Below are 12,894 nucleotides of genomic sequence, written 5' to 3' on the forward strand. Positions count from 1 at the left end.
GTCTGTCTCCGCGCTCCAGCTCTTTGTTCCGGACCCAAGTATCTTCTGATCTCACTGTCACATGTGTGCCCAGCCAAGTGCACCACCACCGACCTTCCTCTATCACTAGGTTCTTCCTGTGTGCAAGGATTCCATGAGGGATGTTTTGTTTTGTTTTGTTTTGTTTTGTTTTTTCCTCCAGGGTTATCATTGGGGCTCGGTGGCTGCACTATGAATCCATTGCTCCTGGAGGCTACTTTTTTTTTCCCCTTTTGTTGCCCTTGTTTATGGTTGTTGTGGTTATTGTTGTTACTGATGTAGTCGCTGGATAGGACAGAGAGAAACGGAGAGAGGAGGGGAAGACAGAGAGGGGGAGAGAAAGATAGACACCTGCAGACCTGCTTCACTGCTTGTGAAACGACTCCCCTGCAGGTGGGGAGCCAGAGGCTCGAACCGGAATCCTTAAGCCAGTCCTTGCGCTTAACCTGCTGTGCTACTGCCTGTCCCCCCAGATTTTTTTTAGAAGGTTTTATTTGTTAATGAGGAAGGTTGAAGGAGAGAGAGAGCACCAGACGTCACCTGGTACACATGCTGCCGGAGACTGACCTCCTGCTTGAGAGTCCAGTGCTTTACTGCCCTACAGACAACGCAACCCCATCTTGAACCCCAAGTCTGCTATGCTGCAGTGTTCAGGGCAGCAAGGTTTAAAGATGCAAGCTGGGGAAATCACTCTAGTGGGGTAGTGCCATGGCTCCGTCTCGCCTGCAGCCCTGGTTCGAGCTCAGCCTCCACCACAGGGAAGGGAGCTTTGGTGGCCTGGCCTCTGTCACTGTCTGTCTCTGGGAGGGAGACGGGAAAGTTCTGCCAGCCTGAAACAGGTCCCGAGAGTCTGAGTCCCCTCAGAGCAGCATACTGACAGTGGGGTCGGCAGCTTTCTCAGTGCTTGGTGGGCACCGCTGCTCCAGCATACTGACAGTGGGGTCGGCATCTGTCTCAGTGCTTGGTGGGCACCGCTGCTCCAGCGTACTGACAGTGGGGTCGGCAGCTGTCTCAGTGCTTGGTGGGCACTGCTGCTCCAGCGTACTGACAGTGGGGTAGGCAGCTGTCTCAGTGCTTGGTGGGCACTGCTGCTCCAGCGTGCTGACAGTGGGGTAGGCAGCTGTCTCAGTGCTTGGTGGGCACTGCTGCTCCAGCGTACTGACAGTGGGGTCGGCAGCTGTCTCAGTGCTTGGTGGGCATTGTTGCTTAGGGTAGCCAGACAAATGATTTTTCCAAGATGTATTATTTATTTATTTATTTGACTCCAGGGTTATTGCTGGGGCTCGGTGCTTGCTCCACAAATCCACTGCTCCTGGAGGCCATTTTTTCCCCTTTTGTGGCCGTTGTTGTTTAACATTGTTGTGGTTATTATTATTGTCGTTGTTGTTGATGTCATTGTTTGCCAGGCTAGCTTCGCAGGCGGAAGACAGATGACTAGGGACTCATAGCTGATCTGTACACAGTTTCTCTTTATTCATGCGGAACGCTGCACAATCTAAGCCAAGCTAAACTAAACTAAACTATAATCACAATCCTGTCCTTATATATATACTTGCCAAGTAGGGTCTAAACAGGATGTGACGTAGAGAGGGTGGAGCGAAAAGTGACTGGTGCAAATCAGGGTGTACTAGGAGAGGGGGTGGAGCAAAAAGACATCATGAACCAGTGGGGATTAAACCAACGCCCTGGAGGGAGGGTGATGCTTAGTTAACAGTGGTTATGTAAATAGAACACAGTGTTAAGCAGGGGGGATTAAACCAATGAAACAGAAGTGGTTTTTAGAAGCAGAATTAGAAGCATACCAACTATTGTTGTTGGATAGGACAGAGAGAAATGGACAGAGGGGGAGAGAAAGACAGACACCTGCAGACCTGCTTCACCGCCTGTGAAGTGACACCCCCACAGGTGGGGAGCCGGGGGCTCGAACTGGGATTCTTACACCAGTCCTTGTGCTTGGCACCACCTGCATTTAACCCGCTGTGCCACCCCTTGAACCACTCCAAGATGTAGTAAACTAGTGATTCCACTGGGCACAGGAGAGCCGCAGCCTGATCGAGGCCGGTAGTGAGTCAGCTTGAGAGATCCAGCATCCCTGGCATGGTGCCAGGGACAGGGAATGGGGGGAGGCGACTCTGACTCCATTCTCAGCCGCACTGTCTGGGGAGGGATGGGTCCAGGTGCCCATGGGATGGACACCACTGCTTCCCCAGGGGGAGCAGCTCCCCAGCCCCGTGCCTCTGTCCTGCAGATCGAAGCCTTCCAGCACATGCAGCACTTTGCCCAGAATGTGCAGCAGCAGGCCCAGCACGCCCTCGCCACTGAAGACCAGCAGCACCAGCAGGAGCTGCACAAGCTCATGGCACGGTGAGATGCCTCCCGGGGAGGCCCAGGCCACCTCAGCATCCCTGTCGTCCATCCTGCAGATGTATCCGCAGCCATGGAGTCGCGTGAGGCAGAGTCTCCTCCGCTTCACCTCAGACTCCGCAGCCCGGGAGTGGCACCGAGTGCTGTTTTCCGCTCTGGCCCTAGCCTCCCATGCTTGTCAAATGCCACGTGGCTGCTAGTTGGATCCGTGGCTCCGGCTTAGTTCCGTGACCTCTCTGTGCTTCCATCCCCTTGTGGTGCAGAAGGGCACAATGAGAGCCCGGGGGGTGGCAGACGGTGGGCAGCATCCAGAGCAGTGCCTGGAATGGAGTAGTAGTCAGTAAGTGCTGGTTGTGGTCTTAGGGAACTGGAGGAGGGCAGTCCCGTGGCAGCCAATATGAAAAACTACTCTCGCTCATGCTTCATAAAAGCTGCCCTTGGCACAGACTCCCGTATGTGCCTGGGCACTGGCTTGTGCCATTGGGTTGTCGGAAAAGTCATGACTGTCCCGACAACCCAGTAGTGTTGGAAGACAGCAGTCAAGAAGGAAAACGACCTTCAGGCTTGACCACAGAAGCCCATCTTTTTCCTCCCATGAGGTTGAGAATTCTGTTCTTGTTGCTCCCTGAGAGCCAAGTGTAAAGAAATACCAGGGAGGCTTTGCTGCTTCCCTGTATAGAAATAATCCTTTGTTCTGTGCTTTGCTGAGGCTACAGCTCAAGGACTTGTCTCTGTTTGCAGATGTTTTCTGAAACTCGGGGAGTGGCAGCTGAATCTGCAGGGCATCAACGAGAGCACGATCCCCAAGGTCCTTCAGTACTACAGTGCCGCCACGGAGCACGACCGCAGCTGGTATAAGGTAACCAGAGCCAGGGGTGGCCTGGTCTCCGGGGTCAGAGCCCGCTGGCACCCGCCAGCATGTGAGTGCTTGGAGCTGTCCTGGCTCACAGCAGAGCCTCGAGGCTGTGCTGGCCTAATGCCGTGCATTGCTTCTTTAGGGACTGGGACCAGTCTGTTGGGGGCCCTTACGAGTTTGATACAGGTGAAGTCATAAATTCTTCCACTAAAGAAGTGTGTACTATGTTACCGCTGCTTGTGTCCACTAGTGAGTTCTGCTGTGAGCTGCTGGTTCCAGCATCTGAGACACACTGAATCTCTGGGACTTTGTGTCCCCTCCCAGGTTCCTTCCTGGCTTCTTTCTGATTTCCTCCCCTGCTGCTTCTCATCTCAGAACTTAACTTTCTGTTTTTCTTGGAAAGCTCTGGGTCACATCTTGTTATGTCATTGGAAACTTCTCAAGTTAAACAGAAAATGTATAAAAGATTTCATTGTCTAGTATCCAGGAGTGATTCTTCAAAGTACACATCCTTGGTGAGAACACACAGTCTCATTCCTTTCTGGTTTTTGTTTGTTGTTTTAAATATCTCACTTATGAGCAAGACAGAAAGAACCAGACATCACCTTGATCCATGTGCTGCCAAAGATTGAACTTGAGATCTCACGCTTGAGAGTCCAATGCACTATCCACTGCACCACCTCCAGGACTACCCTTTTTGTTCTTTTTTTTTTTTTTTTTTTTAGCCAGAACACCGCTATCTCCTCAGCCCATTCCTTCTATTTTTTCTGAAGTGATAGCTGGTAATTCCGACTTGACATAACAAATATCACTGATTTATTTCCTGTATCTCCATAATTTACTGTTAGTTTGTGGGTTAATCCTTTTGGAATCAAAATCCACACCTGAAGACCACAGAAACAATAAACTCCTCTCCTGGTTTAGATATGGTGATGTCTGACCTTAGGCCCATGTCAGGAGAGCAACAGGATTCCCTCCCTCCCAGAGCAGCTTCAGTGCCAGGCTGGAAAAGTAGTCCAGTCAACCTTGACTTGCTAGAACCTTACTAGTTAGAACTGTCTCCCAAGTGTCGGGCGGTAGTGCAGCGGGTTAAGCACACATGGTGGAGAGCCACAAGGACCCACATAAGGATCCCGGTTTGAGCCCCCAGCTCCCCACCTGCAGGGGAGTCACTTCACAGATGGTGAAGCAGGTCTGCAGGTGTCTGTCTTTCTCTCCCCCTCTGTCTTCCCCTCCGCTCTCCATTTCTCTCTATCCTAGCCAGCAGCGACGACAGCAATAACAACAACAATAAAAAAAAAAAAAGGGAAACAAAAGGGGAAAATAAATATATATATTTTTTTAATTAAAAAAAAAACTGTCTCCTAACAAGATTTACTTTTCCTCACTCAGTTTTGTAGGAAAAAAAAAACAAATGACAAGAAAAGAGCAGGTTTTGGGTCCCAATTGGTGGCGCACCTGGTTGAGCGCACATGCTACAAAGCGCAAGGACCCAGGTTCGAGTCCCCGGTCCCCACCTGGAAGGGGAAAGCTTCACAAGTGGTGAAGCAGTGCTGCAGGTGTCTCTCTGTCTCTCTCCCTCTATCCCACCCTTCCCTCTCGATTTCTGGCTATCTCTATCCAATAAAATAAAAGGAAGGAAGGAGGGAAGGGAGGGAAGGAAGGAAGGAAGGAAGGAAGGAAGGAAGGAAGGAAGGAAGGAAGGTGTGAGCAGGTTCTGCAGATTTGTTTTAGGTGCTTCCTTACTGAGCTGTAGTGGATTCACCAGCCCAGCTGTAGTCCTGTGCCTGCAGGGGCTGCTTGTCTCCAGTTCCACCCTCTCCCCTGGCTCGGGCTGGGACATGTAAGAGAGACGTGTTTGGAATAAGTGACGGTCAGGGAAAACTGAGCCTAGGTCACAGTGGGATCTTCACATTCTAGAAAAGAATTCTGATTGGGGGAGGCTGAGGAGATGGCACTGTGGATATGCACAAAGATTTGCGTGCCCGAGGCCCCAGAGGCCCCAGGTCTAACCTTAATCCTTTACCACCAGAAGACAGAGTGGAACAGTGTGCTTGTTAAGGGGGGAAAAGTGGGCAAAATGTTTTTAAAGACGTGTTTGTTTACTTCAGAGAGACAGAGGGGAACAAGAGCATCACCCTGGCACCTGTGATGCCCGGAGGCTTGCACTTGACAGCCCAATGCTGTGTCTACTGCACTGCCTACCAGGTTGCAAAAATTCATCAGTTAGATTCTTGCCCATCAAAATTGATCAGTTGTGATCATCTAATGTGCTTCGGTGGGAAAATGGAGACCATTTTGTTGAATAAGGGCGCTTAGCAAGGGAAGCCATTCTCACTGTGACGTTAGCTGGCTGTAGGCCTCAAGTTCTGTTTATCTTCTCTACAGTGTAGCACTAATTCTTCCTCTCCAGAAAGCCCCCAGACACATCTCTGAGTCACTGGACGAGTAGGCCCTGTCCAGATGGATGAGTGAGGTCCATTCCGTGTGCTCCCTCTTCACAGCCCTCCCATCTGCTGAAGACTCTCACCTCCACCCCCTGAACCTCTGCTCTCTCAAATCATGAGCTTTTTGTCCTTCAAAATCCAGCACAGCTCCGGTTCCTGCAGGGTGAAGTGGGGCCTGTTCCTCCATCATGGACCCCCGTTCCAGTCAGATCTGATTGTCTCTGGCAGTTGCTTTGCCTGTGCAGTAGCTTGTCACCTCTTTGCTGTCCCCAACACCAAGTTGTTGCTGCGCCTTCTCCTCTCTCCTTCACCCACCAGAGGCCCCTCCTGAAGGCCCACCATAAGCCACTTGTGTCCAGAAGCTTCTCACACCCTGCCCCCGGGCTTCCCCGTGAGCCTCTGCCTGTCTTAGGTTTGTGTGTGAGCCCCAGAGGCGAGGCCAGGCCAGGCGCGCTTCTCTCTGGGTGCTCCACTCACAGCACTCAGAGTCCTGACTAGCGAAAGCTCCAAAGGCCGGGGCATCACGCTTCCCCTCCCCAGGTGTCTGTTGAACTTTTCCTCAGCTGACCACAGAGTTCTTCCTCAGCTGAGGCCTCACACTCCCCTGTGCCCTCGGCGTCTGCGTGTCCTTCCATCTCAGTCGGTCACCTGCCCTCCGCTCTTGCCCGACCCAGGCCTGGCACGCGTGGGCAGTGATGAACTTCGAAGCGGTGCTGCACTACAAGCATCAGAACCAAGCTCGGGATGAGAAGAAGAAGCTGCGTCACACCAGCGGGGCCAACATCACCAACACAGCCGCCGCCACCACAGCCGCCGCCGCCAGCACCGAGGGCAGCAACAGCGAGAGCGAAGCAGAAAGCGCCGACAACAGCCCCACCCCGTCGCCCCTGCAGAAGAAGGTCACCGAGGTGCTGTCCCCGCCTCCCTCCCTCCTCCCCCCCCTCCTCTGTGAGAACGGACAAGCCCACGGGCCTCAGTCTCCACGCTGACGTGTGAGGGGCACTAGCCAACGCTGCTCTTTGCCGCCCAGCTTTGGAGGGCCTGGGCCTTTAGTGTGTTTATTGATCTGCCGTGGCCCCGAGCTGAACTCAGCGAGCTCCCGGTTGTGTTTCCCTGTGCCCTATGCGTATGAGCTCATCCCCAGCATCCGGCACCCCTGTGGGTGGCCATGCACATCTGTGGATCCACTCGAGGACGGGGCCTGGGGGTCAGTCCTCTGCCCTTTCCCCCCCCCCCCCGACTCCCCGCCCCCTTCCCTTTCCCTTTCCCCTCCGCTGTGTGTTCAGAGGGCTACTGGGCCCAGACACTGGCATGCTCATGGCCTCAGCCCTGCCTCTTCCTGCACCCTCCTGTCCGGGACCCGCCATCAGCCCGAGATCCTGACGGCTGTGGTGGTGTCACCTTTGATTTGGAGCTTGGTGTGCCGGGATGATCTGAGGGCTGCTCCTGTGTCAGCTAGTTTCATCCTCACAACTGTCCTCTGGGGTAGACGCCTTACTGTGCTGCTGTGCCCACTTCACAGAAGGGCAAGCTGAGGCAGGAGTGTCACTAACGTGTGTTCCAACAGGATCTGTCCAAAACCCTCCTGATGTACACTGTCCCTGCTGTCCAAGGCTTCTTCCGGTCCATCTCCCTGTCACGGGGCAACAACCTCCAGGACACACTCAGGTATCAAAGCCGGGCAGGGAGCTTGCTGGGTGTTTCTGGAGGACACAGAAGTCACGCGGTCACGCGTAGCATCTGTACATGATGTCCCGTCCCGATCCGAACATTCAGGAGTAAGGCCGGCCAGGCCCCACCTAGGAGGTGGCCTGAGTGTTCTTTATGTGCAGTTTGTTAGGGAGGAAAGAAGGAACCCGCCTGTTTCTGTCACTTGGCTGGCCAGAGACCTCCCCCTCCCCCCGGCAGGATGCAGCCATTGCCACCTGCAGGCTCTGACCACCTAGTCTGTGTGTTTGTTCAGACCTTCTAGAGTTGACTGTCTGAGCTGGAGAGAACTTGGCAGGTGCCTGCTTTCTGTCACTCGCCTTGATCTGAAATGACCTTCGCTCCCCATGGCCCTCCTGGTGCCCAGTCAAGAGCTGCCGGCCATCGCCACCACCACCGCTCGTGAGCTGTGCCAGGACTCAGTGCTCCTGCAAGCTCTTCTCAAGAGCCTGGACGATGAAAAGCAAGCAAGAGGAAGTGGGGAGACTTCATTTCCTGTGTCTCGTTTTTGTTTTCCAGAGTCCTGACCTTGTGGTTTGATTATGGTCACTGGCCAGATGTAAATGAGGCCTTAGTGGAAGGCGTGAAAGCGATCCAGATTGATACCTGGTTACAGGTGAGGCTGCTCAGTGCCGGGTGGGCATACTGGAGCCCCAGTAAGGAGGCAGGCGTTTGGTGTAGTTAGGCAGCCTGCACTGCACAGTGAGGAGGGACCGCTCCTGACACCAATACCCACATGTTCTGTGCTCTGGTAGAGAACTGAAGCAAGGGGCCTGCCCCAGAGCCCAGCAGGGGCGAGAGCTAGATGTGTCCCCACGTCTCACGTGCTGTGCATGGTGTCTCTGAACGCCAGGTCATACCTCAACTCATTGCACGAATTGACACGCCCAGGCCCTTGGTGGGACGTCTCATTCACCAGCTCCTCACAGACATTGGTCGTTACCACCCTCAGGTACGTGGGGCCCTGTGCAATCTCAGGTAGCTGCCGGCTGTGGGTGGAGCGTGGGCCTTTCCTAAAGCGGTTCTAGACACAAGGGCAGGCACTGGGCACCCGGTGTACTTCCCTGCTTCCAGAAGGACCGTCCAGCTGGCAGGCCCATGATCCGGGAGCCTTCCTAGACAGTCTTCCCCAGGGCCGATCGGCCTTTTCTGAGTGTCAGCACTGGACCAGTGCTCCTTTCACACGTGCTTGCAAGCGTGCCTTCCGGTCTTGCTCAGGCCCTCATCTATCCCCTGACTGTGGCGTCCAAGTCCACCACCACGGCCCGCCACAACGCAGCCAACAAGATTCTGAAGAACATGTGTGAGCACAGCAACACACTGGTGCAGCAGGCCGTGATGGTGAGTGGGGAGCCCCGCGTATCTCCCTGGCGCTGCCGGCTTCTCTGTCTCCTGGCTGCCGGGAAGCCGCCCCCCCGCTCAGGACGCACCCCGGTCTGGGTCGTCACCTTCTTGCCCTCCCTCTGCCCCAGGTGAGTGAGGAGCTGATCCGAGTGGCCATCCTCTGGCACGAGATGTGGCACGAAGGCCTGGAGGAGGCATCCCGCCTATACTTCGGGGAGAGAAACGTGAAGGGCATGTTTGGGGTGCTGGAGCCCCTGCATGCCATGATGGAGCGGGGACCCCAGACCCTGAAGGAAACGTCCTTTAATCAGGTGTGGCAAAGAAAGCGTAAAATGATGGGACCCTGAGCCTCTAGCAGACTTCTGCTCCTCTGGCCTGCTTAGTTAGTTATTTTTAAGGTAGACTGTTTATGAGAAAGAGGAAGAAAAAGGGAGCCAGAGAGTCACTCAAGTACATGCTGTGCCAGGGAGTGAGCTCAGGGCCTCACATCTGAGAGTCCAGCGCCTTATCCTCTATGCCGCCTCCTGGGCCATAGGCCTCCCTTTAAAAAGGGGGCGGGGGAGCGGTAGCGCAGCGGGTTAAGCGCACGTGGTGCGAAGCACATGGACCGCTGCAAGGATCCCAGTTTGAGCCCCCGGCCCCCACGTGCAGGGGGTCACTTCACGGGTGGTGAAGCAGGTCTGCAGGTGTCTGTCTTTCTCTCCCCCTCTCTGTCTTCCCCTCCTCTCTGCATTTCTCTCTCTCTCCTATCTAACAACGACGACATCAATAACAACAATAATAACTACAACAACAATAAAAAACAAGGGCAACAAAAGGGAAAATAAATAAATAAATAAATGATGGCCTCCAGGAGCGGTGGATTTATAGTGCAGGCACCAAGCCCCAGCAATAACTCTGGAGGCAAAAAAAAAAAAAAAAGAGGGAGGGGCGGAGGGGAGGAAGGGTATTTATTATGAGAAAAGATAGAGACAGAAAGACCAGAACACTACTTGGTTGTCACATAGGAGTGCCAGACAGTGAGCCCACCGCCTCTGGGCCGCAGCCGCGCAAGTCAAGTCGGTGTGTGTGGCTGACTCAGCTCCTTCCCCTTGTCTTTGATTGTTTGTTTGCAGAGAAAGTGAAAGAGGCCACAGCATTGAAACTTTCCTCCATGTACTTGGGTAGAGTTTCTGCTTAGGGATTTAGCCTTGTGGTGCAGTCAGCACCTTGACCACGTAACGTGGGGGGTTTCTCCTTGCTCCCCACCTCAGGCGTACGGTCGGGACTTAATGGAGGCCCAAGAATGGTGCAGGAAGTACATGAAGTCAGGGAACGTCAAGGACCTGACTCAGGCCTGGGACCTCTACTACCACGTGTTCAGGCGGATCTCGAAGCAGCTGCCGCAGGTAGGGGCCAGGACCCAGCAGGCTCGCTGTCTGGGCCTTCCTGTGGGAAGGTCTGTGAACGGCGAACACTGACTTCAAAGTCCCTGGGGTCGTGTGGGCCTGCAGCCTCTGGGCAAGTCATGGCTGTCAGCAGCCCACTGGAAAGACTGGGAGCAGAACCTGAACCCTGTGCGTCGTTCCCAGCTCACGTCTTTAGAGCTGCAGTACGTCTCCCCCAAACTTCTGATGTGCCGAGACCTTGAGCTGGCCGTGCCAGGAACGTACGACCCCAACCAGCCCATCATTCGGATTCAGTCTATAGCACCGTCTCTGCAGGTCATCACATCCAAGCAGCGGCCCCGCAAGCTGACGCTGATGGGTAAGGACCGCTGTGCGCCCAGCGGCTGCTTCCCTCCTGCTTCCCTCCTGCCCTCACGGAGCTCCTCCCTTCGTCTGAAATGACTGCCTGTCTTCACACTGCTGGCTTTTCTTTTTATTTATCGGATAGATGCCGTCAGAAATCTAAAGGGAAGGGGGTGATAGAGAGAAGGTGAGACACCTGCAGCCCTGCTTCACCACTTGTGAAGCTTTCCCCCTGCAGGTGAGGGCCAGGGACTGGAACCCAGGTCCTCGCACACTGTAGCATGTGCGCTCAACCAGGTGCGCTGCCACCCGGCCCCTCTAACTGCTGGTTTTTCTTACGCTCCACTCTCCCAGCTCATCGGAAAGAGGCAGAAGACAGGTGGATTTCTCTGCCCTCTGTCCTCCTCGGCCTCTCATCCGGTCCCGTGGCACTCTGCGTGCTTGTAGCCGGCTGAGCTGGCGGGACAGCAGGTGGAGGGCTCGGAGGGCTTGGAGGGTGTGGGCATGTATAAATCGCCTGCTGGGCAGTTGTTGGGCAGCTGAGAAGACCAAAGAGAAGCCACTGGGTACAAAATGAGCTGTGACAAACTAGAAAGACAGAAGGCCTTCTGGGCTCTTAACGTTTAAACCACCACAGCCTCTCTTGGGGCACATGATTTTATGAAATGAACCAAATAGTGTCCAGGGAGGTAGATTTAAACCTTAGTATTAGGGGATCGGGCGGTAGAGCAAGGACCAGCGTAAGGATCCCGGTTCAAGCCCCTGGCTCCCCACCTGCAGGGGGGGGTCTCTTTACAAGCAATGAAGCAGGTCTGCAGGTGTCTATCTTTCTCTCCCCCTCTCTGTCTTCCCCTCCTCTCTCCATTTCTCTCTGTCCTATCCAACAACAGCAATAACCACAATAATAATAACCACAACAACAAGGGCAACAAAAGGCAAAAAAAAAAATGGCCTCCAGGAGAGGTGGATTCGTAGTGCAGGCACCGAGCCCCAGCGATAACCCTGGAGGCAAAAACAAACAAACAAATAAATAATAAAATAAGGGGGACAAGTGGTGGCACACCTGGTTAAGTGCATGCATTACAGTACACAAGGACCCAGGTTCAAGCCCCTGTTCCCCACCTGCAGGGGGGAAGCTTCACAAGTGGTGAAGCAGGGCTGCAAGTGTCTCTCTGTCTCTCTCCCTCTTACCTCCCCCCTCAATTTCTCTCTGTCTCTATCCAGTAATAAATAAATAAAATAATAAAGTAAAAACTAAATCTTAGTATTAGTCCCATATGCATGAGGTCTTGAGTTCGGGCCCTGGCAGCTATGTACAGAGTGATGTCTGCTTCTCTGTCTCTCTCCTCAGATCTCTATCATTAATAAGTAAAATAAAATAACAGACTAGGGCAGAAGTGAATCCTTAAAGTGAGCTTCACTACCTTTCCAGGACAGCTGCAGAAATCTGAACACTCCGGCAGTATTTCGGGGTCTCTTGCCTTTATCATGGTCACATCTCCTTTTGATTTTTAACCAGAGTGCTGCTCAGCTCTGGCTGATGGTGGTGCTGGAGATTGAATCTGGGATCTCAGAGCCTCAGTCATGACAGCCTTTTGCAGAACCATTATGCTGTCTCCCCAATCCCAGATGCTCATATTTTTAAATGCAATAGTTATTCACCAGCACCCGTTAACTGTGGGCCACTGGTGATATTTGACCCTCTCAGCTGGTGTCATATACTAAAGCCTTTGTCAGTTGAATTCTCAGCAGTGTTTCGAGAGACAGATTCCAGAGATGTGAGAAGCTATTACTCACCTCCGCCTTCCGGATCTAAAGGGACAGGGAATAGCCTAGAAAGAATCTCTTCACCAGTTGTTGTAGCGAGAGTCCCTTCTGACCCGTGACCAGATTGCTGGTCAAGGGCAAAAACTGACCTGCCCTGTTCCTCTTGTGGAACTCTGACCTGCCGGTGTCCCCAGTCCCCAGCCCAGCTGGGACCAGTAACACTTCTCCTCAGGTCACAGCAGGACACAAAGGCGAGAGAGAGGAGAGAGGAGGGGAATCACTCCTTGTCCTCAGGAACAGAACTCCTCGTGCAGTCTTGATTGATTTTCTAATTTGAATAACCTCCTGGGGGGGCCTTCAGAAGGGGCCACTCTTCCTAGCAGTTCTGGGGAGTGTTCTGTTGGAGGGAGCCAGTGACGACTGCACACATGCTGGTGAGACCGTGGGCACGACAGTGGTCTAACGGCTGAAGCGCGCCCTCCCTGCCCACGTTCCCACAGGCAGCAACGGGCACGAGTTTGTCTTCCTGCTGAAGGGCCACGAAGACCTGCGGCAGGATGAGAGGGTGATGCAGCTCTTTGGCCTGGTCAACACCCTCCTGGCCAACGACCCCACGTCTCTAAGGAAGAACCTCAGGTATCTGCGGCCCTCTGTGAGGGCG

General features: G+C 53.7%; 1 protein-coding gene across 2 annotated transcripts in view; it reads left to right on the forward strand.

Annotated features, from left to right (window-relative positions):
• The window catches only part of MTOR (mechanistic target of rapamycin kinase), a 157,920-nt gene that overhangs the window by 125,434 nt on the left and 19,592 nt on the right, over positions 1–12,894 (forward strand). For both annotated transcript variants that reach the window (XM_060170910.1, XM_060170911.1), the window contains 11 exons: positions 2,267–2,382; positions 3,124–3,241; positions 6,360–6,593; positions 7,253–7,353; positions 7,912–8,008; positions 8,246–8,344; positions 8,611–8,733; positions 8,865–9,047; positions 9,990–10,124; positions 10,308–10,482; positions 12,734–12,869. In XM_060170910.1, the coding sequence (XP_060026893.1) occupies positions 2,267–2,382; positions 3,124–3,241; positions 6,360–6,593; positions 7,253–7,353; positions 7,912–8,008; positions 8,246–8,344; positions 8,611–8,733; positions 8,865–9,047; positions 9,990–10,124; positions 10,308–10,482; positions 12,734–12,869 (1,517 nt within the window). The remainder of the gene's footprint in view (positions 1–2,266; positions 2,383–3,123; positions 3,242–6,359; positions 6,594–7,252; positions 7,354–7,911; positions 8,009–8,245; positions 8,345–8,610; positions 8,734–8,864; positions 9,048–9,989; positions 10,125–10,307; positions 10,483–12,733; positions 12,870–12,894) is intronic.

The sequence above is a fragment of the Erinaceus europaeus genome, chromosome 13, assembly GCF_950295315.1.
Source record: "Erinaceus europaeus chromosome 13, mEriEur2.1, whole genome shotgun sequence".
Taxonomy (NCBI): Eukaryota; Metazoa; Chordata; class Mammalia; order Eulipotyphla; family Erinaceidae; genus Erinaceus; species Erinaceus europaeus.